Here is a 27,085-nt window from a genome sequence, read left to right on the forward strand (position 1 = left end):
CTGTTCTTATTTACTTGTACATTATTAGTGGCAGTAAAGGCCATGTAGCGACTTGTGGCTGAATCATTTCAACCCAGTAGGAAATCATCTCATATGTCCTTCATCTTCTTTTTAGTTCACCATCCTCACCTGCCTGCAGAAAGTCCCAGTGGAAATCCCCAGATGCAGATGATGATTCTGTAGCCAAAAGCAAGCCAGGAGTCCAAGAGGGGATTCAGGTTCTTGGAAGCCTGTCAGCCTCCAGCCGGGCTAGACCCAAAGCAAAAGACGAAGATTCTGATAAAATCCTACGCCAGTTATTGGGAAAGGAAATCTCAGAAAATGTCTGCACCCAGGAAAAACTGTCCTTGGAATTCCAGGATGCTCAGGCTTCCTCTAGAAATTCTAAAAAGATCCCACTGGAGAAGAGGGAACTGAAGTTAGCCAGGCTGAGACAGCTGATGCAGAGGTCACTGAGTGAGTCTGACACAGACTCCAACAACTCTGAGGACCCCAAGAACACCCCAGTGAGGAAGGCTGACCGACCAAGGCCACAGCCCATTGTAGAAAGTGTAGAGAGTATGGACAGCACAGAAAGCCTGCACCTGATGATCAAGAAACACACCTTGGCATCAGGGGGACGCAGGTTTCCTTTCAGCATCAAGACCTCCAAATCCCTGGATGGCCATAGCCCATCGCCCACCTCAGAGAGCAGTGAACCAGACTTGGAATCCCAGTATCCAGGCTCAGGGAGTACTCCTCCAAACCAGCCCTCTGGTGACCCTCCACAGCCCAACCCTGACAGCACTGCTGCCCAGAAAGTTGCCACAAGTCCCAAGAGTGCCCTCAAGTCTCCATCTTCCAAGCGCAGGACATCTCAGAACTTAAAACTGAGAGTCACCTTTGAGGAGCCTGTGGTGCAGATGGAGCAGCCTAGCCTTGAACTGAATGGAGAAAAAGACAAAGATAAGGGCAGGACTCTCCAGCGGACCTCCACAAGTAACGAATCAGGGGATCAACTGAAAAGGCCTTTTGGAGCCTTTCGATCTATCATGGAGACACTAAGTGGCAACCAAAACAATAATAATAACTACCAGGCAGCCAACCAGCTGAAAACCTCTACATTGCCCTTGACCTCACTTGGGAGAAAGACAACAGATGCCAAGGGAAACCCTGCCAGCTCCACTAACAAAGGAAAGAATAAGGCAGTAAGTGCTATTTGGAGACTATTCTTTTTTTCTTCCTTCAAATGGATTATGTTGTTCCTAATACTACAGATTGTGGGCCCATGCTACCTTGAGGGAATCCCCAGAAAAAAAAAAATCCAAAGGGATGCATGGAAAGCCAAATAATGTGTCTAATGAGACATGTCTTGTTACATACATACTCCTTGCTCTTCTTTTGGAAAATATTCTAAGAGAGAAATGTTAAAAAAGAAGTCATAAGAGATTATATTCTGGTCCCTAAATTTCCCTAAATGGCATAATCTTTAGGTGTTAGGGATGCTAGACTTGGAGACATTTCTGCAAGATGAAACCACCAGTCAGTGCAAGTTTAGTCCTGCATTGGCACTGATTCTGTCCCAAGGAAGAGTTTGTTCTCTTCATGTGATGTGATAGTTTATTCTCAGGCTCAATTAAAAAGTACATAAATAGATGCTCTGTTTCTAAAGACTTAACTGTACAACTTTGGGATGACCTTTGAAATGAATACACCACAGGGACCTCCACATAGGTATTTTACAACACAGACTCCTAAGTGTTGATTGGAGCCTATAGGAACCTGAAGTGCTTGCCAGTCCACAGGGGATGGCAGAGTATGCCATGAACTACATTTTATAATTGCCTTCATTGGAAACCCATGCACTATAATCTGTGATTTATATCTAGTGGATAAGAGATATGAACATCTTTTTAGGCAATGTTTCCTGCAAGCTTTGCACTTGCCATGCCATTAAAAAATGGTATAGCAGCCAAAATGCAAAACTCTCTGTGGAATGGAATGACCTAGATCATTCTCCACGTGATCCAGATAAACCACCCAGTGGAGCTGCAGAATCTTTGTGATTTATCATTAGCTATAAACGTTAGAATCCCATTACAATGAGGTTTAAGAACTGTCCATATTCTTTTTGCAGTACCCAAATCAAGTTTTAGTGAGTATTTCTCTAATTAATTGAATACCAAATTTTAAATTATAAATCAATTTTGTCTGTAAATTGTCCTTATTATAGAAGACTACATCATGTGTTTGTTTCAGCTAGAAAAGGCATACTTGTGCCCAAAACACCAGACCTTTTGAGTCAAATGTGTCAAAACTTAAGTCACTCAAATAAAACTTTACCAGGTAACTTACTGGGTTCTGCTACTCAGTAGTAAAAGAAGAATCATCTCAGTTGCCCATGCTCCTTAAAGTGCATACTAAGCCACTGTCCTCTAATCTGTCTTCCTGCATGCTTCGTGTTTACTGGGCTTGTGCATGTGCTGAGCTTGTTGCATGTTTTCAGATGATTTTTAATTGCACCTCTCTAGGAAATGTACAGCAGCTGCATCAATCTTTCCTCTAACACGCTGATTGAAGAGCATCTGCATAACTACGCACGGTACGTGGTGCTAGGAGATGTGTTGTGCGGCCTTGACATGCTTTGCTTTGAATTGCATGAGCTTTTAAATCATGGACTTGGAGCACCTTTCATCAGAGGATAACACCAAGGAAGAAGAAAACTACAACTATTCCCCCAAGTAGAAGCAGGCACTGATGTAATGGTAACTAGGTCTTAGGTCGCTAGTCCCCCTTGGAGGGCTTTATTCCAGTGTCAGCCAGAAGATTCTTCTCAGTTCACAAACTTTTGCTGTATTTCCTAGTTGACTTCGGCTTTCAATCTTTGTTTTAATGGAGTCAAGTATTAAGAAAGTATTGAAATTAAATTTCCTGTCATGGTGGAGTGAGTCAGCCTCCAATCAGAATCGGAACTTTGAAACAGAGCTTGAATTTTATTTCAGTGTTGATTATAAACCAAAAGCTCCTTTCATCACCATTTTGCTGATCTCAGGAGAAGCAAGGCCTTGCCATTCTGAAATTTCTCAACATTAGCGTTATGAACACAATTTCAGTCTATGAGCCAGGTTTATGAGTGCCCATTAATAAAACAAGGGCCTTTCTCAAATAAGATGTTTACAATTCAAAATGCGTGGACTACATAACACAGAAAGGAGAGAATTGAGTCCCCAATGGCTGGGCCACCTCCTTGGGCAAAGTCCTTCTGCAGCATAGCTGTCATCTCCCTGTGGGATGAAACCAGTATGCCTTAATTGGTTTATTTCAGAAGAGTTACATCCGTAAACCCATTTTAAAAGACTATCACTTTTTATTTTGAGACAGAGTCTCGCTCTGTCACCCCGGCTGGAGTGCGATGGCACTATCTTCGCCCACTGCAACCTCCGCCTTCCGGGTTCACGCCATTCTCCTGCCTCAGCCTCCCGAGTAGCTGGGATCACAGGCCTGTGCCACCACATCTGGCTAATTTTTGTAATTTTAGCAGAATGGTTTTTGCCATGTTGCTCAGGCTGGTCTCAAACTCCTGACCTCAAATGATCCACCAGCCTCAGCCTTCCAAAGTGCTGGGATTACAGGCATGAGCCACCGCACCCAGTCATAAAAGACTATCACTTTAAAAATATTTAAACAAATTGAAAAATTATGGTATGCCATTCAGCACTCTTCCAAAATCCTCCAAAGCATGTATGTGGCTAGATGGATGGGTGGGTGGTGGTGTGTGTGTATTTGTGTGCTGTGGGTATGAATTTTAGTTGAGAATACTAAGTTGTAAGGAAGTCACTCTGCTTTTTTTCTCTAAATCAAATTTAATCTGCTCTAAATCTTTATTCAGGCTAGAGGGAAATTAAATATCAGTCATTTTAGGGGATGCCCCTAGGGGGCTCATTAATTCAGTATGTTAAAGGAAGAACCTTGGAGCTTCAATATTTACTGGTCACCAGTGGTCTGCTTGGGTCAGGCTCACATGTTGCCAGAGTCCAGGTGTCTGAACTGCTTCCGGTCTCAGCGAGGCAGGGAATCTTGGCCAGTGCTGAGAGCCAAATGCCTGGGGTGGGAAAGGAATAGAAAAAAAAAAAAAAATGCTCATTGTCCTCCTAGACCTTGGTATTAGCCCACTTCTATTTCATTTCTCCTAACCTGGGTTCCTCACCCCTATGCCCTCTCTGTCCCCATCTTGGGAGGAATGTGTTTTCTGGTGCCTGGAAAATTCTGCTTTTGTCCTTAAACAGAAGCTACCAGCAACCCTCTGAGGCAAGAAAGCACAAAGAGTTGGCAAACTCCTTGGGAAGGGGAAGAATACCTCTTATTTCTTCCAGGCGCCTACAGCCACAGGGAGTAGGAGCAATTAGTATCACAATTAGTGCTAAAGACAATTAGTATAAAAGACAATTAGTATCACAGTAGATTCTCCTGCCAGAAGCATTTCATTCTGTCTTTTTATAAGCAAGGGAACAAAGCTGAGACATCTGCTATAATAGGATTACAAAAGTCAGAGCACAAAATGAGGTTATGGGGCTACTCAGTTATCTGACGCTAGGTTAACACTTTCCCTTTCTAAGCTTAAGGAAAAGTCCTTCTAAAGGCTCAGTTTAGAACCTATTAGATTCATTGGCTTTACTTATTAACAGAGTTTAATTTCAACAATAAATACTTAGAAACCCCAAAATAAAAATATTCAATGTATTTAAATAAACATCTTGACCCCTTCCCCTCATTACCCTGTAAATTAACCTATACTTTATCATGGTTGTCATTTGCCATGTGTTTCCATAGAAAGTGGAAACCTTGGCCAGGCGCGGTGGCTCATGCCTGTAATCCCAGCACTTTGGGAGGCCGAGGTGGGTGGATCACGAGGTCAGGAGATCAAGACGATCCTGGCTAACAAGGTGAAACCCCGTCTTTACTAAAAATACAAAAATTAGCCAGGTGTGGTGGTAGGCACCTGTAGTCCCAGCTACTCGGGAAGCTGAGGCAGGAGAATGACATGAACCTGGGAGGCGGAGCTTGCAGTGAGCAGAGATCGTGCCACTGCACTCCAGCCTGGGCGACTGAGCAAGACACCGTCTCAAAAAAAAAAAAAAAAAGTGGAAACCTTAGTTCTTTCATGCTAGAAAGGAGATGTTTCACTCACTCATAATCACACACAGACAGAGGGAACTAGGCCGGTTCACTCCTGAGATAAAGCAAAAATGGATCTCTCTGGCTGAAATAAAGATTCCTCTGATAAATTCAGACTGGAGTGGGAATGTGGGCCTGAAAAATACCTAAGCTTGCATAATTTTGTCTGTGGGACCCTACTGCAAGAAGGAAAGGAACTAAAGTGTTCGTGTCTCAGCAATGACTCCATATCTTGGCCCTAAAATTTGCTTGACCACCAAATGGCTCCTCTCAGGTAGCAGGGATGCCCAGGGTGATATGACTTTGGAAACCAGTGGCAGTCATTGGGTTGGAGTTGGGGCGAAATGTTATTGCCTCTACATAGCCCTATCAGCATATCCTGGGGAAAAGAGTGAGGCGATGGATCCTGGTTCCAGGAATACATTGGAATTCCATTTTAGTTAAAAGAAATTATTTTTTTCTGATAACGGAAAAATAGGGACTATAAATATAACATTTTAAAGAATGTCTGCTCTGTGAGGACTCTGTTTGCTATTTATTTTTCTAAATTGGTCACAGCTTGATAGCAAAGAATCTAAATTTCTTTTCAATGCCCTTTAAAATTAGATTCAACTCTAATCCTTTGAGCAGCTTTCCCAGTGTGATTCAACTGCAGAGGATAACTTGGTTTATAACAAGCAGATTTATCTTTACTTTATCTTACAAAGGACAAGTTGTTTTTAAGTTATTATAACTCCAAGGAAATGTTTGCAATTACTTGTCTTAAAATGCCAGTGAAACATTCATTTCCCAGAGTTTAAGTCCATCTGAGATCTTTAGGGCACTAAGTGAGCATTGATTCCAGTTACTGATAGGCAAAGGGCATAACCCCTGGCCACCACCAGTAACACCCACTTTGACTACAGTGGCACAGTTGCCTGAGGGGTTAACATCAGGAAACCCCTAATCCTAGCACCAGCGTTAGCATAGACTCCTTAAAAATCATAAAGCAATAAATACCATTAGTGTGGGTTTTACTGACAAAGTATTAGCCACACTGGGAATTTTATATTGGGAGCCAAGAGCTGGTATCAAGTATTTTGCATAGATCTTAAGGTTGTTCAGCAGCCACTTCAAAGAGACTGGTTTGTTTCGCCAGCAGTGAGATGACATCTGCTATGGTAATGGTCATCTGCTGTGCCCATTAGGGTATCATTCTCCCACCCCTAACACACACACACACACACACACATTTCTGTCCTTAGTGCCAGGACATCATACTAAACAGAAAAAGGAACAAAGATGCGGAAGACATTGGGAAGTAAAGGTGAGGCCCTGGCTGAAACCTGCTCCCAACCAGAGCATATCCTCAGCCCCACTAAAAAGCATTTCCAGAATCATGATGGGAAAATGCAGCCAGTGCAACAAGACCCTGGTGCTGCTGAACAAATGGGTCCTTGCCATCATTCCTCTATATATTATCAAATAACCATATTTTAATCTTGTTTTCATTTTTTGACGTTAAAATGTTAACATGATTTTTAACTCATATGCTTGATTCTTGAAAGGATAATGATAAACCTACTCAATCATGTAGGTGTGTTACCACACTGTCTAATATATGTTGAGTGCATCCTTTCAGAGACAGACAAATCTTACCAATGCAACAGTTCAGAAAAGTTTGTTAAAGTGCTGTTAATGAAAAAGTATTTAGTAAAGTAGTTGGTGCTTAACACTATAGACATTTGAGTTTTCGCTCAGAAACTGTAGTTTCATGGATTTTTTGTTTTGTTTTGTGTTGTTTTTGAGACAGGGTTTTACTCTGTCACCCAGGCTGGAGTGCAGTGGTGTGATCTTGGCTCACTGCAACCTCCGCCACCCAGGCTCAAGCGATTTTCCTGCCTCAGCCTCCCGAGTAGCTAGGATTACAGGCGTATGCCACTACCACCCAGCTACTTTTTGTATTTTTAGTAGAGACAGGGTTTCACCCTGTTGGCCAGGCTGGTCTTGAACTCCTGACCTCAGATGATCCACCTGCCTCAGCCTCCCAAAGTGTTGGGATTATAGGCATGAGCCACCACACCCAGCCTGTAGTTTCAAGTTCTAAGCCCTGAATGGAAGTATAATTTTCTGTTTGCCTTTCTAACCTACTGGCACCAGGCTCCATGCCCAATTAGCAAAAGTTGAAAGACAACAACCAGGTACCTAAAGTTGGGTGATTGCCTCTGCTCCAGAAACCCCTAGAGCAACACTGACCCTCCCAGCTCCCATGCGTCCCCAGGTACTCTGTGCTCTCCCACAATGTACCCCCAGGTACTCCGTGCTTCCTCCCCACCAATGCTTCCCCAAGTGTTCTGTCTCTGTCCCCATACCCAACCCTGCCAACCCTTTCTCTGTCTCTCACTCTCGCTCTCTTTCCTGCCTCCTCATGCTTCCTTAGGTGTTCTGTGTTCTGTGTCCTGCCCACACCCACCTCAGCCTCGCCTATAGTTTCAAAGTATTTTCAGAATGAAAACCCTCATTATATACTATGACTTGGAGAAGAAGAAGTGAGAGGCTCTAAACTTAAACTATTTCATCACATGAATTAAGTAACAGTTCCTTCTTTCAAATGTGCCAGGGTTTGGGGTTTCCATTGACCATTGCACAGTAGAATTTCAGGAAATTGTTGCCAATAAGGCAGAGTCTTGTGTATAAAGAAAAAATGTCGATGTTATGAGAAGCCAGAATGATCATATCTTCCCAGTGTCTAAGCACAATTTAGCAAAGTCTTTATAGAGGCTGGTAGAGTTCCCAAAATGGATGCACAAATGGGGTGTCTTTTCATAAGCTCCTTACACTGGGAAAAGGAGAAAGCAGATTGCACCAAAAGAAGACAGTGAAACAGTTTAGTTAGTATCAAAGTACGATAAGTTGAGACATAAAAAAGGCAGGGAAGACCCTCGTACTCTCTTAAATCACTGCCCCAGGGAGGCAGGAAATGAATGTGTGGAGCTTGTGAACACCCATGAACCAACAGTAGGAAGATAACAGGAAGAGAACTGCCTTGGATACCAAAATCTTCCCACCAGACCACTTGCTTTCAACAAGCCACTCCTGATTTAAGGATAGTCAGAAAACCTAAGGACAACTCACTTTCCACCCCCACCCTCCTTTCCTTATTCCCCAAAGATCCAGTTTTGAATTGTGTGACCTCAAAGCAGATACATGTTCTATTAATGTCATATTTGCACCACATGTCTGCCACCACTAGGGGCATCTTTGTGCATTAAAAGAACAGAGCCTGCCTGTATCTCTTAAGGCTGGATGGAATTTCAAAGAAGCAATAGATTGGTTGAGTTTAAAAACACCAAATAGAGACTTTACACAGCCACTTTCCAGTGCCTTCACGAAGTATCCCTCCCCCAGCCAGCCACTGGTGCTCTTCGTTGCTACGCTGATGACAGCGTGGATGGACAATCTTCCTAATGCCACATCCCTGGATGGCCAGGCCACTCTTTGCAACCATTTTCAGCTCTAAGTCACACATTTTGCTCTGCCAGGATAAGGCATGGTTCCTTCACTCAGGGAGATCCTAATCAAGAGAGAATTAAAATAGGATTCAAGTAAAACATGGCAAACTCTGTGAAAGGCCTAAGAGCTTCATGAAAATAGCGACCCCCATTAGCACCTTTGGACTCCACGTGTACTCCCAGCGTCTTGCTTGGTGCCTGGTGCATGATAGAGACTTCATAGATATTTGGAGAGAGGCAGAGCTAGAGAGAGGAAAAGAGGAAGAAGAAAGAAGAATATAAATAAAAAAAAGACTGAGCCTGTCTTCCCACAGCAGGGGAAAATGGAGTGTTCTTTATCAATATTGGCCTTCTGGTCACAAGTCCACCTACCCACAGTGAGTTTCCATTTGGGCACTTCAAATACAAGTGTTCATACCTTGAACCAGAATCCCATTTCTTAGTAGATGATACTTATAGATGTGCTCTCAGTCAAAACTCTGAGGGAGATCACAGAAAATAGCAAGGTTTCCCTGTTTTGGTTATCAGCAGAAATGTCGTGCATGCCATGGACCATTCTACATGGATGCTGTAAGTTGCTGTCTAGTCACCATGGACTGTGGAAATATGCAATCCATGCCTAGATGAGTCAGCAAGTTAGAACACTTGAAAAACTGTTATTTAAATTTAAGGGTTTTTTCTTTCCAATTTTGGTCACTCAGAATGTGATTTCAAATCCAAAAATGAAATAGAGAAGCAGCAAATTATCTGAATAATTCATGCCAGAATTACCCAAGCACTTTTGTTCTTTGCATACTGCTAGTTTGGGATTAGGTAATTGAAGGGTTCAGGGAGGATTGAATTATCCTGGTATTTTTCAGATAAATGCCTCAAGTTAATATTTTACTTGGTACAGACTTAGCTCTAATCATACGGGTTTTTGTCCTGCAGAAAGAGTGCTCATTTTAGTGTTTTTGACCACAGCACCTCTTATATTAAAGCGGAAATGCCCGTCAAAGTCTAAACTATATTATCCTTAGCCTATGACCGAAACCTTCTTTTAAATTTTTTGTTTTAAATTTATTGTTAAAGTGATATAGATACTTACAAGAGTAGTATTAGCATTATAATAAAGACTGGATGTGCCCTGTGCCAAACCCACCCCCTTCCCTAGCCTCACTCTTTTGAATCGACCACTCGCTTTTCCTTCAGGTGTTTTCTCTAGTATTCTCTATTTGGAAGTAACAAGCTCATACATATTTTCAGTTTCAAATAGTATCCCTGTTATCTATTGGCATTTTACTATAGAAAATCAAAATGATAGCACTTATAAACACTTATAAAGCACGTACAGTATCCCAGAGAATATTTCAGGTACTTTACACATATTTACTATTTTAGTCTTCTCAATGACACTATGTGACAGATACTTTTTTCTTTTTTTTTTTTTAAGAAACAGGATCTTGCTCAGTCTGCAGTACAGTGGTGTGCAGTACAGTGGTGTGCAGTACAGTGGTGTGCAGTACAGTGGTGTGATCTTGGCTTACAGCATCCTCTAACTTCTGGGCTCAAGAGATCCTCCCACTTGAGCTTCCTGAGCAGCTAGAACTACTAGCATGTGCCACCCCACCCAACCAAGCAGATACTATTATTATCCTAATTTTGCATATTGGAAACTGAGACATAGAATGATTACATATCTTGCCCAAGGTTACATAGAAATGATGGCAATAGATTGTGGAGCCAGGATTTGAACTCAGTTAGTCTGGCTCCTAAATCCGTGTTTTTAACAATGAACCAAATGTGTCTAGCTCCATTTTAGCATCCAACAATGCAACACTGCACCTGCTCTCTCTTTCTCTGTCTCTCTTTTTCCCTCTCTTTTCTCTCTGTCACACACACAACTACACACATGTACACATTCCTACTTCCTCTTCCTCCCACCCCCATGAGTATAGTTGTATCACTCTAAAGAGCTAAATCCGTATTCAGTGTTAATTATCATTGTGGTTATTTAAATATTAATCACAAGGATTCATTCATTGTGTTGTCCTGTGTTATATTTTCTTTCTCATTCAATTTTATGTTTCCCATGGAAATAATTTTGGTTTCTTAATTTACAATGCGTTTCTAAACACTCTGCTGAAAACCAAACCATCTTTTAGCACCCTCAGACAGTTCAGGTGTTTGTCAGTTTCTCTCTGTTCATGGACACCCCCCCTCCTGCCCCCATCTTCACTGCTGCCTCCTGGCACTGCCACACAGCTATCATCCCAGAGTCTGTCATGCACATCATCCTGGGAATTCCTTTTGCTTCTCTCCTGTTTAGACTCTGTTTCCCGAACCTGTCTTTTCTTTTTGGTTGATTCTCATGCTTCAATCATATATCTTCCCACCCAAGGAAGGTAAATAGGTGCTAAGTTTTTTGAGACCTTGACAGTCTGGAAATACCTTCAATTTACCGGATTGAGTGTTTGACTCAGTATAGGATTCTAGGTGGTAAATTATTTTCTTTCAGAATCCGGAACACATCATTTCATTTTCTTTTGCTTCTAATGTGTCTGTTGAGAAGCCCCATTCTTCCCTGCTGATGGCTTGGAAGATTTTATGATTTCTTCTTTATCTCCAAAATTTTGATTTTTTGATGCTTTGCCATGATGTGGGTCTGTTTTCATTCCTGGACTGTGGGCACTCAGCAAGCTTTTTCAATCTCAGTACTTCAATTCTGGGAAATGTTTTGTACAATTTCTCTGAAAATTTTCTCTTCTCCAATTTCTCTGTTCCCTCTTTCGGAAATCATCTTATTCTAACGTTAGACATACTGGACTGATCCTCAGATTTTCTAATGATTCTTCTCTATTTATCCATACTTTGATTTTTTTGTTTGAATCTCTAATATATTTACTGAATTTTGCCTTTCAATTTTGCTATTGAATTTTTTATTTCTGCTATAATAATATTAATTTCCAATATCACTTTACTGGTTTTCTCTTTTTTCCTTCATTATAGCTTTTTTCTTTTTTTTCTTTTTATTTTCTTTTTGAGACAGAGTCTTGCTCTGTCACCCAGGCTAGAGTGCAGTGGTGTGGTCTTGGCTTACTGCAACCTCTGCCTCCTGGGTTCAAGTGATTCTCATGCCTCAGCCTCCATAACTGGGACTACAGCCACCACACCTGGCTAATTTTTGCATTTTTGGTAGAGACGGAGTGTCGCCATGTTGGCCAAGCTGATCTCAAACTACTGACCTCAACTGTTCCACCTGCCTTGGCCTCCCAAAGTGTTGGGATTACAGGTGTGAGCCACCACGCCTGGCTTTTGTAGAGTTTTATGAGCAAATCTTATTTAAATGTTTGCAGTCAAATACAAATGCATATCTTTATCTTCCTTTTTACAATAAAGGCATCATACTCTACACACAGTTTTGTTTCTTGCTTTTTTTCACCTTACATGTTGGAGGACTTTATGTGTTAGTGTACAGAGAGCTTCTTCATTCTTTAACATAGTTGCTATCATCTTCAGAAGTACACGGTGCTTCTAATTCCTGCATCTGGCAGCAGTGCAGATCAGTTAGTTGGATTCCCTGACTGTAAGCTTGGGTTTTTTCTTTTTCTGCTCTGCTAAACCAATTCTAGATGTTCATCCACCTTCCTGTTTCTGAAATACTATTGACATTTTGTCTGTTGTATCCTCTCCTCCCATTTCCCTTATTCATCTAAATTTGTGTCTTTTTAATTTCTTTTATTTCAGTGTTATTTTGCAGGATATGGAGGACAAATGTGCGTATTCAATCCATCATGTTTAATTGGAATCTCTAGCACATCTTTTAGCCAATTAGATTTTTCTTTCACCTTCTTCTCTTTCCCTTTCTTGCCCATGGACAGCTCTCTAAAGTTCCAGTTAGAGGGAAAATAAAAATAAGAATTATAACTTTCAGATGATGATGATGATGATGATCAAATATATTCCAGCACACTGAAAATAGGCTTCATGGTCTTTGTGAGTAAGCACAATTTTGAGACTCTGGAGCCACGCCTGGGGTTCTCCTGCATCCAAATGTGGTCTCATAATAGCTAGTATCATTACCAGAAAGTGTTTTTGTCTGGTGTAGCAACAAGAAGTAATTTAGTAATATGTGGCCTTTTCCACCCTCAGAAGATAGCTCCTCTCTGAAGATTTTACACCCAGAATGGGACTAATACCTCATGAAAATGATTGCACCTGCCTAGGGGAAAATTTATTTGAAAAGCAAAGCTGTTCCCTGGCTTAAGTTTGTACTCTTTTTCCACAGACTTACTAGGTATCCAGTATTGAGGGAAAAGGAGCATATTGTTCTTTAGCTTTCTTTTTCCCATAGATTTATCTACTTATGATCTTTCAACATGCTATGACTCAGTAATCACACCCCAAAGAAAAAGCATTCTTCTTTAAACTTTTAAGGCTCAAGCTTATTGGAGAATAAAAGTGTCACCAGTGAATCTATCTAAATAAAATAAAAATATTTTGTTTATACTCAACCAACAGTACTATACTTCCTATCTTGTTTAACTCTGATAAAATTCCCATGACTGTAAAAATGCCTGTATTTCAATCAGTATGGTTGAGAAATTATTTCCATAGCTGAGTTAGAAAGTGTTTAGTAAGTGTGTGTTATTACATGACTATTGCTTTCATTGTTTAAAGAGTGGTTTATATGAAAAGAGAATAATTTGCGTATTGGAATGAAGTGTTCTTCAGTGTGGTTTGTATGAGGATAATTTCCATTTTTGGTGAGCTGTTTAGTGGTGTTGTCTTGTAACTTGACCATAGTTTTATCTAATTTTGGCCTGTGGTTTCTCTTCTGCTTAGGCATAATGACATCAATAGAAAAATGAAGAAATCCTACAGCATAAAGCACATTGCTGAGCCAGAGGCAAAAGAACTCTTCTTGTAAATCACTTTTTAAATTTTCTCTCACTGATGCCCTTTGGACACTAGTGGAAATTTCTGGATATCCTCTATGGAAAGAGAACCATGAAAACAATGCCTCACCAGCAGAAGAACAGAATATCAGGATGCCTTAAATTTATAGTAGTAGACTGTAAAAGATTCCTTTTGGGGTGATATCTGTATATATAACTTGTGTTTTTTTTAAAAAAAAAAAAAAGATGCTGTTTAAAAGCATGATTGGGAAAATGTATGTTTTTAAAGAGTAGATTGATTCACCCTACCCACAGGACGTTGACCAAACCACTGATGCCATTTTATATTTCATCAATTGCATGAGTATTTGCTAATGTTGATTGAACCTCCCTTTCCCCGTAATGTGGGCAGATTTGGCTCAGCTCCTTCATGAGATCAGGTCAGTGATATTGTTTTATGTCAAGAGTGTTCTTTCTGTCATTTCTACTTTTGTATAAAGGAAATAAAACAATGTTAACAGCCACCTATAAGCTTGGGGCACCTACTTTCTAACAAATCTGTGATGTTCTGATTTCTAAGGGACTTTGCAAGTATTTTGACTGCTGGTGTTTGATTTCAGGAACAAACTGCTCAGTTTAGCGGTTTTCCCATAGGGGTCAAATAAAACGTTCTATATTTCATTAAGTACTAAAAGATCAGACAAGTATATAAAGTAAGTCAGTTCCTTCTGCCTTCTCAAATCTCAGTGTTGACATGGGAAAATATTAAGGAGAACTAAGGATTTAGCCCCTTCTTGGGTCACTTTTTTCTGCCTCTGACACATTATGAGACCTGTCTAATCCCTTTAGGAGACAGTGTGGAGCCCAAGTTCATAACAGCCCCATTCTTGATGCAGCTCTCTCCCTCCATGTAAGCAGTAAGTTCCAGAAGGCTTCCTTCTATCATGTAAAAATATATTTCTGTTGAAACTTCAAGAGTTTTATTTTCAAAGTATTGGCATGGCCTATAAGAGGCCTGTCAAGTTTTAGTTTAAAAGTAGAATGCATTCTTACCAGTAGGAGGGAACACTGTATGCTACTATAGTTACTAGCAATGTCACTGCAGCCAAATCAGTCAAATGTGAACCATTCCTGTATCCTGGTGCAGAGAGCAGATAAACTCACTGAATTAAGAGATAATCTTGCATATGTAGGTCATCTGACAAACTTGGGCTTGATGAGATGCAATTAGGTAGAAAAGGAGCTAATAATATCTGAGTGCCTTTTATGTACCAGACAGTATTATGTGGTGATATTACTACTTTCATTTTATAGATGAGAAAACAAAAGTTTGAAATGTCTTAAGACCTGGTTCCCAGGTAACAGGTAACACTAGTAGTAAATTGCATAACTAGGCTTTGATACGTATTTGCCTATTATCCCCACTACACTGATGATCCTACACTGTGCTGTCTCCCTAGTGCACTAAGTGCTGGACTCGCACAGGAAGCATGAGTTCTGGTGTCAGCTCTTCTTCTAACAGCCCTTTGATCTCAGACAAGGGGCATTGCCCTGCCCTAGAAATCTGGAAAGGGCAAGACGGGCCTACGTGCACATCGAGGAGAAGAAGTTTCCTTTCAAACTTACAGAGCAACGTGTCTATGAATTTCATTCCATGTGCTGTGTCCTTGTCTGGGTCCTGTGAGTTGCTACTGTTAGAGCCTGGTGCCATGTGTAAACCTTCATTTATCACCTGGTCTTTTCCTCAAACGAGATGCCCTCACTCTGATTTATGCCCCTTGGCCTTATCCACCCACTTTGATTTTTTCCTCATATTTCACTACTTTGTCCTATTGCTTGAGATTCTAACAGAGAATTTATGGCAAGCACATGTGAAATGTAGACTCCTGTGTTTTCTTTCTGCTTAGTGCAGAGGAGGTGATGGTGAGGTCACACAGCCAACCTTTGGGATTTGGCCAAAATGAAGCCTCGAAGAAAGAGGACCCGGTAAGTGCTCTCTGTCTCCCAGACATCCCAGTTTTCTTCTTAAACTGTGTTTTTAAATGTGAAAGATGAAGGGGGCTAGGCAGAGATTTCATAAGCCACAAAGAGTTCCTGATTGAACATAGCAAAGAAAATTTCAAGAGTTTGAAAGAAAGAGATGTTACTTTGACTTAGAAAAAACACTGGCAATTCAGTTGTTCAGTGACACTAGCATTTTAGCTTCTGCAGTCTGAGTACAGAAGAGCAAAGAATAAAAAAGGTAAAATAGGGAAGTTGAGCAGATTCAGATCAGCCCAAGAAATCTGGGCTGATAATGCATTCTGTTTAATGATGTTGCTAGGATACTAAAAATAATGGCCCTTAAATTATACATGTACCTACCTTTACTAAGTTCCTTATGAAATCGATACCTATGGTTGCTTGAAATTAGTACAAATGATGTTTTCCTTACCACAAACTTAGTTTTGTCCACCATTTTTTAAATGAAAACACAGAAAACTCATTTATTTTTTTCTAGAAATTGAGACGCATTAACATGTTAAAGAAAGCAAGAATGTGTTTCCTTTTAGTGAGCAGAGCTTTGAGGCCCCTGTCCCAACTGCCGCCCATTGGGCTAGTAAAATGAGTAAAGCTCTATCTGCATGCCTAATTACATGCAGCAGAGTAGGAAACTCAGCTCCATTGTAAAAAAACAATCACATCTGTCAGTATCTTTTAAAGACTGGGTTCTTTTATGTCACTAAAGGGACTTATGTTACCAAAGTTCAACACAGCAAATTAGGAATGTTTCTTAGAAAAGATAACAAGATACCAAACTGTCACCACTTTCAATGGATTGAATTCCCACTATTTATTCTTGTAAAACAGTATCAAGACTTCAAACCAAATAAGAAAGTTCTAGATGTGCATCACAGAGTTGGAAGTGCGGATGAGGCTTTCAAAAGATACCGTCAAGTAAGACATTGAGAATTAATTATTTTTCTCAAAATGAATAATGATAAGCAAAATTATGGTACAAGCTAGAGGAAATAATTATCAATATTTAAATAACTCCCTAAAAGACTCCTTGATACAAACTAGATTAAATGTTTTTTCTTCAGCAGCCACCTATATCCTTAATGTTGAATTAAGTTAATAGAGCTAAGTAAGCCTAAGGAATTATTGCAACAGAGTTGGTACATTGCCCCTTGTAAAAAATGGAGTTCACACTGTCTACAGCCCATAACTCTCACTGGCTGATAGGTCTGTCATTACTATGTTATGTTGTCTCAGTATTATTTCCCTTTATTCTTTGACTACTGCATAGTTTTATATAACTTTTCAAGCACTTGATTCCTGTCTCCTAATGAGACCATAAATTTGTTAATCTCAACAGAATCTTAGTATCACCTCTCACAGATGGTGTTTAGTATCTACTAACAACTTACAGCCATCTTTCTTTCCATATCCTCCCCAGTCTTCTTCTATTCTCTCCTTGTCCTCATTTTCTCTCTTCCTCCTTCCTTCTCTCCCTCACTCTCTCCTCTCCCTCCCTCTTTGCTGTCATCTCCCCTCCTTTTTTCTCTCTCTCTTCTCTGCCTTCTGTTTACAAAATCATTAAACCCTATATATATGGGATCTTTCTTGGAAGAAACCTGGCAAAGAAATTGCAGTAAGTAGATGTGTACTGGACCAGGTTTACAGTGAAAAGCAAGTCACTTCTCCCTTCTTGCCAGAGCATGTGAGTGTGACAAGCATCCCATATGCTAATATATTCAACACACTGTGATTCAACCCATGCCAAAGAATGAGGCCCTGTGCTAGGCATTCCATTTGAACAAAAAAGACCTGGAAGTTAGTATCAGCCATAGGAGGAACAAAGATAGGTAAGTCTACCAAATTGTGCATTTGGAGAGACTTGTGGAAAAAAACTATTCCAACCAGTTTATAGCAGTGATTCCCAAATTTTGCTGTATATTATACCACCTAGGGGAGCTTTTAAATACTGGATACCCAAGCTAAACCCCCAACAAATAAATCCCCTCTCTGTGGTGGAACCCAGGCATCAATATTTGTAAAGAATAAGATGAAAAAGAAGAAGGAAGGAGGAGGAGGAGGGGGAGGAGGAGGAGGAAAGAAGGAAGAAGGATAAGAAAAAATACTAGGATTTCCATATGCAACCAGATTTAACTTAACAATAATTGTACATATTCATGGGGTACATAGTAATGTTTGGAACCATATCATTTACAGCGATCAGGTCATGGTACTTAGTATATCCATTACCTCAAATACTTAACACTTCTTTGTGCACCTAAGTTTTATAACCAGCACCTTGCTAACTTAAAATGTGATCAGAACCCATCAGCACTGGCATCGGCTGGGAGCATGCTCAAATGCAGAATCTTCTGGCATTCACCATGGCTTCCACTTTTAATTTTGTGATGCTGTAAACTGTCTATTGAGAAAATATTTGAGAAGAATGGGCAAAAAATACCCTGTCCTCAAAGAGAAAGAAAGAGTAGTATATCCCTAAACCTGGGTTAGAATGTGGAGAAGAACCTATTTTGTGTTTTAAAGGAGTGTGCGTAATGTGTATGCAATTTGAAAATCATGTTCCATGTTATAATTCACATGTTGGAAATTTTGTAAATCCTATAATTATAGAAAGTGAAGCTTCTTTTCTGGAGGGAAGAGGTAGAAGACACAACAATAATTTTTCAATCCAGGATAGGGTCAGTACACTTTTATGTTTAATCATAATGTAGCTAGGTTTTCACTTGTTATGAAATATTTCTCTAAATTTCCTAAAATCAATGTTTATAGAAGTCAAATCACCAGGAAACTACTCATTATGCAGTAGCATAACCAAGACAAAGCACACTCAAAGCAAAGACCAAACCCTACCTCTCAATACCATTTCCTAGCTGCTACTGGAGGGGCTCCTCTTGATAAACCACCAAGATATATGATATTTTATGACCTTGTTGCATAGGACACTGTTATATGTCAAATATATTATTTTGTACACACCACACACACACACATGCTGAATGCCTACCATGTACACAGCTCTGCCCCAAGTGTTGGAAGGTAAATTAGCGATAAATTCATAAGAAATATTTTTGATGAAATGTGGAAAGTCTTAATTAAACAGAATAAATCTGAGAAGTATAGTGATCTGTCATGATGTTATACTCATATATGTATTTTATAACTGTATATTTTTTCTGTGGAATTTGTTCTCACAGTTGTTCAGCCAATTAGGAACAGTGGCAGAAGAATTTAAATTCTATTATTTGTGGTAGAAAATGCTAGTTATCTCCTCAATATCCTTTCTCCCTTTCTTCTGATTAAGAGAACACAGTTAAATGTTCCCAGATAAAATTACCTTCCCAGATGCCCTTGAAACTGGGAATGGCCATGTGACTCAGTCTGGCCAATGAGAGGGATGTGGAATTTGTAGAGTGGGGCTTTAGAAAATCTTGTAGAGGTCAAAGCTTACCTGGCACTCATCTTTTGCCCTTTGTACTACCCTGGGATACAGCATTGCTTCTTTGGCCATAAGGACAAAAGTCAGATTCTTTAAAAAAAGGAAAAAAAGGAAAATAAGGAACCCAGTTCCTTGTGCAGCTATGTGAGCCCTGAATTGTACATATTACTTATTGAGTAAAAAAAACTCTCCTAATTGACTAAATCACTGATATCTGTCTTCTGGTAGGAGCAGCCAAATATACAACCTAACTGAGGTACTCAGTTGACAGAATAAAGAATAAACCACTAGAATAAAGCAGCATTTCACAGATCATATTCTATTTACCACTAGGACTAGGGGATGTTTGGCTGTTCTCCAGGATTAATGTATGTTTTGCTAATTAGTTTGGCAAACAGTGCATACAAAGTCCTGACATACACTGTGAAGTCCCACCTTCGGAGACAAAGGACATAGTCCCCCAGCTGCTGGTGGTATTGCTGGCCCAGAGCTTTCAGGTGTTAGCCTTCTCCAGGAATTGCCCTTGGCTGAAGAAAGTCACCTTGCCCAAGAGCACAACCTTTCCCTGGGCAGCCCATATCCAGTAGTGGTCAATGTGCAGGTATGTAGACCCAGCCCCTAACATAACTTCGGACAACCCCAGAAAGCCATCCCAGCTTCATACCTCCCCCATGGGTTTGTCCCAACTTCTTCCTCTACCTGACACAGCCTCTTTCTCTTCCTTAACATAGATGTTGATCCCAAGAGCCATCTATAATAAACTTCCTGCACATTAATCTCTAGATCAGAGTCTACTTACCAGGGAATCCAGTCTGTAATGATATATTAGCATGTTCATATCTTGAAGAAGTCCCAGAGTACAAAAGAAACTTGTTTAATTGGGTTGGGTGCTTAAACTGATTTATAAACCAGAGGTTTTTTAGAATACTTTTCACATCCCTCAGAGTGATTTCTACTAATGTTAGTTTAGGATGTGCTGGAATCAATTTTGGGTCATTACACATATATGGAATTTAGACTATTCTAACTATCATGAAAGCCCAATGTCAAATCAAAATGTGTATACCGGAACAGAACTATTTAGCCAAATTTCAAAGAAATGCAGCCAAAGTTATATTCTATTTGGATATAATTTTGTGGTCATTATTATTGAAATGCACCATTTCCAGGGTCCTTCCAAAAGCTATGGGCTCAAATTAATTTCACTGCTGATGGTTAAACTACACCCTAAGTCTCCATAGAAATGTCATCTATAAACTATGGCATTTATCAAAAATCAATATAAGAAATAGTCATATAGAAAAAGTTTCTATATATTTTTTATAAAACTCTTATTGAAACCATCATATATTTAAAAATTGAATGGCTCTATAAGGGGCCATAAAATAAATTCCTCTTAGAGTTAGTACTAGAGAAAAAAAAATGCTTCTATAGGAAAAACTGGCATGCTTCTTTTTATTAGCTAATAAGAACCTTATATAACTCGCATTTTCCCTTTTTGTCTTGCTTGCCAGGAAAAGGTCAACAGCAAAGTTTGCGTTTAATCTCAGTAGCAATCCTTAGCCTAGTTTTTTCTAGTATAACAATCTGTCTCCAACTCCACCCTCTTCCTTTGTTCTTATATTTTTATCCTTTTTAATGGCTGTAACACATCTATGTCTTCTATTTTAAAGACCTTCTGAGAATAAGTAGGCTGAAATAAATACAAATGTTTCCATCATGTTTTTTCCACCATACCTTTCTATCTGCCAAATCCTGCCCATTTGTTTTATTTATTAGGTTGGTGCAAACATAATTGCCATTACCTTTAATGGCAAAAACTGCAATTATATTTGCACCAACCTAATAACTGACGTTGTAAGTCCACACCAATTGTGTGTGCAAGGCAATGCTGATTCAAAGTGTAAGATAATTGTTATCTTCAAGTTGCTTACTGTCTATGGACACTGGGAGAAATCACGTACACGAATATGTAAAGTGCAAGACAAAAAACAATATGTGTGGAGGGACTCAGTGTAGCTGAGAGGACGGAGAAATCACTTTTGGTTTGGCTGAGGCGAGGCAGGTGCCCTGTAAGGTTTGCATTTAATAGAGGCTGACCAATATATACTCAGATGCAGTAATTGGCTGCCCATGTCCACATGTAATGTGATTGTCAAAATGAGAATCAGAGATAGGAGCATAGTACTACATGTTCACAGCCACATGGCCTTCCTGGTAGCTTGTCAAACTCAGAGAATCTTGGAAAAGAGTCAAACAGCCCTTAGTATTTTCCAACCTTCAGACCGGTGGGCAGAGATTCAAAAGGGAGTTCTCTGTTTAATTCGTCTCCTTGCTCTGACCCAGATCCAGGGCCTTAGTCCTAGATCCTGAGAGTCCTTCCAAGGAGCACTCCGAGTCAGCGCAACGTACCCCTCCTCATGGCAGCCCTGAATTACCCCGCTAAGAGCTCTCTGCAAGAAAGCCTGGTGTAGGGACACCTTTAGCTGTGTTGTGCGCTCACCCCAAGGCCAGTGACTGAGCACAGCAGAGGGATGAGAGCCCGGGCATATCCTCCCACCCTGAGACTCTTCCAAGGGCAAACTGTGGTCTGGGACTCCCCTTGACCTGGCTAAATTTTTTTCTGAATGTGTTGCGATCTCGAGCTCTTCCTACCCAGTCCTCCTTCAGAGCCACTCTCATAGTATCAGAAGGACTTTGCTGCCTACACCTGCACCCTCCTCCTTTATCCTTCAGAAGCAAGGCCCCTAATAAATCTCTTGCACATTCAGTCCCATTCGGAGGGCTGCTTCTCAGACCACCTGAACTGACACACTGCCCTGACCCTCCTCCTCACCCTCATCCTTCTACTCCCCCTACTCTTCCTCCTGGGTTAAGCCCTCACCTTGGGCTGGCCTTTCTCACTACTCTCTCTCCTTCCCCTGCTGGGTAGGGTGGTAGGTTGGGGTGAGGATGGTGTTTAGGATCCTATAAGTGGAGGGGGCAGTGGCACAGGCCTTCTCTCCTCTCCGCAAAGATTAACTTAGTGCTGATATCTATGTCTCCTGTAACTTATGCTAAGAGTCTATTTCCTTTCTCAACTTGAGTTATATTACAAAGAGCTATCTTCTGTTCGCTTATGCTTCATAAGTTCCAGGTTCAAGGACCAGGTTTTGGCTTGGTGGGAGGAAGACAGGGGCTAGTGGAGTGGGGGCAGGTGATATGTGATTGAGGAAGACTCACCCTACAGCACAGCTAAAATATGTTATCTGCATTCAAAAAAATAAATAAATAAAGGTTAATAAGAGGTAGAAGAGAACTTCTACTTTACATTAAGCCCCCTGCAATTTTTTTCTTCCTACATTTCTTGTCTCTTACTAAAAAAATTTTGCTGTTTGTAGGTGAAGAACTCATACTTCTCATCTCTCCCCTTAGTTTCTCTCTCACATAATCACTCTCCATATTTACATTAATTTAGCACAAGAAACAAACAAATTACTAAAGTTGTTATCTATGGTTGTTGATAGCATTGATTTTCTAAATTCATCTATGTTGAAAGAGATGTACTTTTAAAAATAAATATACTTAAAATTTTAATAAACTAGTTACAGGCAGTAAATAGCACGTACAGGGAGTAAAATTAAGTTAGATTGAGAAGTTACTAGTCATTATATTGGTGGTTGCCTTTTTCAGCACACATATAGGACTAACTGTCATAGCCAATTTCCAAAACCTGTAAAGACTTCAAGAAGGGAACCATTCTATTTGCATCTTGTCTGACTGTGTTACTGGCATCCTGGCTACAGACCTCCACGTCTCTCTGGACCTGCACATACAGCTGCAAGAAAAATTCTGGGATGTCATATTCCCAACAACTGCTGGATTGTAGTAAGTCTCCAGCAGGAAGCAATTAATCATTAAGCTTTAGAGGAATAAGAAAAGAATGGAAAATCCTTCTTTCTGCTTATATGTACAATAGCCACATTCCAAGTGAATGCCTAGATATTGTTCCTTTCCAGACTCAAACTCTGACAACCAAGAAAATTCACACCTCTGATTTTAGGGCCATTTTGCTGTGACTTACCTAGGCCCAGTGGACACTTAAAAATGATTACTTTATTTAAATATCCTTCAGCCTCCTTCTAGACATGTTTCACAGGCCGAGTTTCCCCTTTCTCCTGTGTTCCTTTTGTTTTCCAGACACACCGCAAACCAAAAGGAGCACACGGCCTGTGCTATACAAAATGTGCAGTAACAGGGTTTCTTGATTGGCTACCCAATTAAGTAAATCTCCTTGCCTGGAGGAAACTAAGTTAAAATAACATTGAGGTCTGTCCCCAAGCCCGCAAAAGAGAAGAAAATGTAAAAAACCAGGGCTGAAAATTTCCTCTGTTGTGCAATGAGTTTTGCAGAATGAGAACTCTCAGATGAAGTTTCAAAGAAGTATTAGCATTTTCCAAAGCACAAGTTCAGAGCCCTCCCCCCCCTCCGTCTCCTAAATGTTGCAGGTTTGGCTGACATTAGTTTCTGGAAGATTACACTATTAGAAACCATCAGCAATAAAGTGACTACTTGCTATTATAGCCTCTTATTATATGGTCAAGAGGATTTTCTCTTCTGCTTTTCGGTAATAAACACATGTTGAGAAAGTATGGTGTGCTGGGCAGAGACGTGAGAGATCAACTGCCTCCCAGGTGTTTCCAGAAGTAGCTCATACACATGATTCCAGACACACAAAAGCATGCACCTTCTTTACTAAACCTGCAGACAATGAGATTCCACTATCCTTACTGACATTTAGATTGGTGCAACCTTTAATGCAAACAGTCTTTCTCCAGGTGTGATCATTTCTGGGGGCCTACCTGCACAGAAATGTTTCAGTTTGAACTGAGTCACTTGACCAAGACAAGTACCCAATCCAGTACAAGTGTAGAAAGAGGGAGGAAGAGTCAATTCTAAAAGCGGAGAATTGTAAGAGAGGGATTGAATAGCTCTTTTCGTGTAAGAATGGGCACCTCATATTTTAACCATAAAAGAACTAAAGCATAAAGCCATGTTTTATTGGTATGTATGTGCTTCAATAAGGTAAAAGTCACTTTAAAGCTAATAAATAATTCATATTCTCCTTGACCTGTGGAATAAATACCTGTGGAGGACAAACTTCTTGGGGTTATGCATCATCTTGTTGGTAAATTTGCAATAAGTCAGTGGTTAAGGCATCACACTAAAACAGGCAGTTCTTAATGACAAATTCATATCCAAAAACCCGCACTATCAGACCACAAGTTACAGATATCTTTGAATGAATTTAGTTAACCATTAATTAAGTTTAGCACCCACTAAACCTAGTTTAGGTTCACCTCCCCTCCTCCACTTCCCCACAAAGATCAATTACACAGGAGTTACCTGGTTTATTTCCATATTAATGTTTGATATCTAATGTGGCTTGTTAACATAGCTTACCATATTTTCTGGGCATAAGTGTTTATGGGAAAAACTTCAGATTTATACAAGGTTTTGGACATGTGACTCATATAAACTGGAATAACAGCATTGTTGCTAAAACTTGCCACTTGCTTTGAAGGCTCATCATACTGTTCTTGGGAAACCATTAAGCAAAATGCCCTGAAGGGTAGGAGAAATTGCATTGAGCAATAAAATGTCAACAAACTGTAGAATTTGAACATCAAGCACTTTCATCTAAATATGCCCTTCTCTCCTTTCACTTGGCAGGGGTTTGGTTTTTGAAAAGTAATAAACTCTAGCACTCTAGTTGACCTGGGATGTGTTTAAGAAATCAAATCTTAGAGCCAGAAGCAGTATAACCTTTAATGTGGACTCCCCACCTCAGAAAAACCATAGAATGAGAAATATAAACAAAAAAGTAGAACAGAAATATATATCTCAATTGTCTAGATCTTTAATTTTTTTAAAGAGGGTACACACCAAAACCCTAGGCCAGAAGAAACAATCTTAAATCTGTTTAAACAGGTGGTCAGTTCTTACTATCATCAACAGCAAATGAATATAATCATAGCACAAGATAAGAAGGATATGAACAAGGAAAACCTATTCATAAGTCTGTGTAACTTTTATAAACCTGGGACGGACACAGCTCAATCTCAGAGCAGGTTTGCAGTCAAGAAACAGCTTCCCACAGCCAAAAGTAATTTCAAAACAACTGAAACCCTTCACTTGTGTTTCTTAAGAACCGTAAAGGGGATCTACATTCAAAGACCATACCGATATTTATTAAAACCCCTTTCGTCTTCTACCCTTCCCCCACAAACTTGCTGCCAATCCAACACATTACAATTCATGATTCCCCATAACTTGTCTCAACACATTATTCTATTTTCTGTCTGTCTTTACCCTCTCTTTTATATATCACATTATTATTCAGACTGACCTTACCTCTCTCCTAGCAGAAAAGAATCCTTACAGGAAGAAAAAGAATCTAGAAATTGATCTGGTAAATAGAGAATTCCCTTAGGTTTGGTAGGGTAGGGGAATAGATAGAAAGCAACCCATATGATGAATATGATTCCAACTTATATATTTAACTGTATCATGAATTAAAAGCTACTGTGTACCCTAAAACTGAGGCCTAAAAAATCTGGGAGACATTATGTGGATACATGCTGTTCACATAGTTCAAGAGATAGTGAATGATTGCCTCGAATAACTCATGTTTATTAAAGCACAGAGAAGGACATCTCTGTTTCGTACCTCAAAAGAGTCAAGTTTCCTTTTGGAAATATAAATCTAATAGGTTACCAAATGGAGGTCTAGAATTTCTTGGAGAAGGAAGGGTCAGGAGCCATAACAGAATGCCAGTCATGGACACTGGGAAATGTTCATGCCTGCATGTAGAGACCATTGTCTCATTGTTTGGAATGGTAAATCAGGGATTGCCTATACATGACTAGCATTCATCTTCTAATAAGTTCTATCCTGCAAAATTGGGGATTTTGAATCCAAATGCTTAGAAGAGTCAGGCTGTGTCCTAATTGAGTGACACTGGCTGACTGAGAACTATGGCAAAATGAGAGAACATGTCCTATCTAAGCAGGAGTAATTTGTCTATTCCTATGATTCTTATCATGTAGGAATACTGGCTCTTTATTGCCAGATTCTCAATGTTCCAAGATAGCCTGAAAATCCAAATGCTATATGTGATATTCCTCAAAGTTTAGGTGTTGGCAGTTTCATATTTTTTATCACTATGACGACCAGATAGCCACACCTGTGGGCTGATGCAGCTCACAGACCACATCACTTCTGGAAAAAAATTATAATAATCAACCTTCAAGAAGCAATAAATATATAAATATTTAGTCTCTTTACTTGATTCAATATGAATATTCAATGGAAAGAATTTTCTGCAAAAACCATTCACCAACAAATAAAAAGGCTTAGAAGAAATCAAACATGTGGTAACTTTGCCAAAAAATGAATTCAATTAACCATGTAAAAAATGTAGGCTTAGGCCAAGAAAAATCAGAATGAAATAGGAAACTATCTTGAAAGAGGATACCCTTATCCAACAATTCCACTTATTAAAAACCACACAAAAAAATTTTAGTTGAACAAAGTTTAATTTATAAACATATTTATTGCAACAATTTGTAACCAAGAAATTAGAAACCACCAAGTTAATAGGGGTTTGGTTTAAATAAATTTTGTAAAATATATCTATAATGTGCAAAACTATACACTCATTAAAAATGATGCTGCAGAAAATTATTTAGTGGAAAGATGTTCTTGATATTATTAAGTAAAAACACAGGTTATAAATACAAAGAAAGTATGATTTCAGTTTCTTATATGTTTATATCTTTGTGGCATATCTCTGGGTCAAAGAAGAAATTACAAAAGAAATTTCAAAATAGTTTGAATAAATGACAATGAAAACAAAATAACAAAACTTGTGGGATGTAGCTAAAGCAGTGCTAAGTAGTAAATTTTTAGATGTTAATGCTTACATTAGAAAAGAAGTAACATTTAAAATAATTATATCTTTCCACATTAAGAAGCTATAAAAAGAAAAGTAGGCTGGGCACCATGGCTCATGTCTGTAATACCAGCACTTTGGGAGGCCGAGGCAGGCGGATCATGAGGTCAGGAGA

The 27,085-nt window shown here is 39.6% G+C and overlaps 1 protein-coding gene across 16 annotated transcripts in view; it reads left to right on the forward strand.

Moving 5' to 3' along the window:
• The window catches only part of SNCAIP (synuclein alpha interacting protein), a 147,410-nt gene extending 133,364 nt beyond the window's left edge, over positions 1-14,046 (forward strand). For 8 of the 16 annotated variants that reach the window (XM_045394151.3, XM_045394153.3, XM_073995170.1 and 5 more), the window contains 3 exons: positions 116-1,187; positions 2,511-2,581; positions 13,470-14,046. In XM_045394151.3, coding sequence (XP_045250086.2) covers positions 116-1,187; positions 2,511-2,581; positions 13,470-13,554 — 1,228 coding nt within the window. In that variant the 3' untranslated portion in view covers positions 13,555-14,046. The remainder of the gene's footprint in view (positions 1-115; positions 1,188-2,510; positions 2,582-13,469) is intronic. The other 8 variants (XM_073995168.1, XM_073995167.1, XM_073995176.1 and 5 more) reach the window with 1 other exon arrangement.
• Positions 14,047-27,085: the final 13,039 nt, after the last annotated feature.

The sequence above is a fragment of the Macaca fascicularis genome, chromosome 6 (genome assembly GCF_037993035.2).
Source record: "Macaca fascicularis isolate 582-1 chromosome 6, T2T-MFA8v1.1".
Classification (NCBI taxonomy): Eukaryota; Metazoa; Chordata; class Mammalia; order Primates; family Cercopithecidae; genus Macaca; species Macaca fascicularis.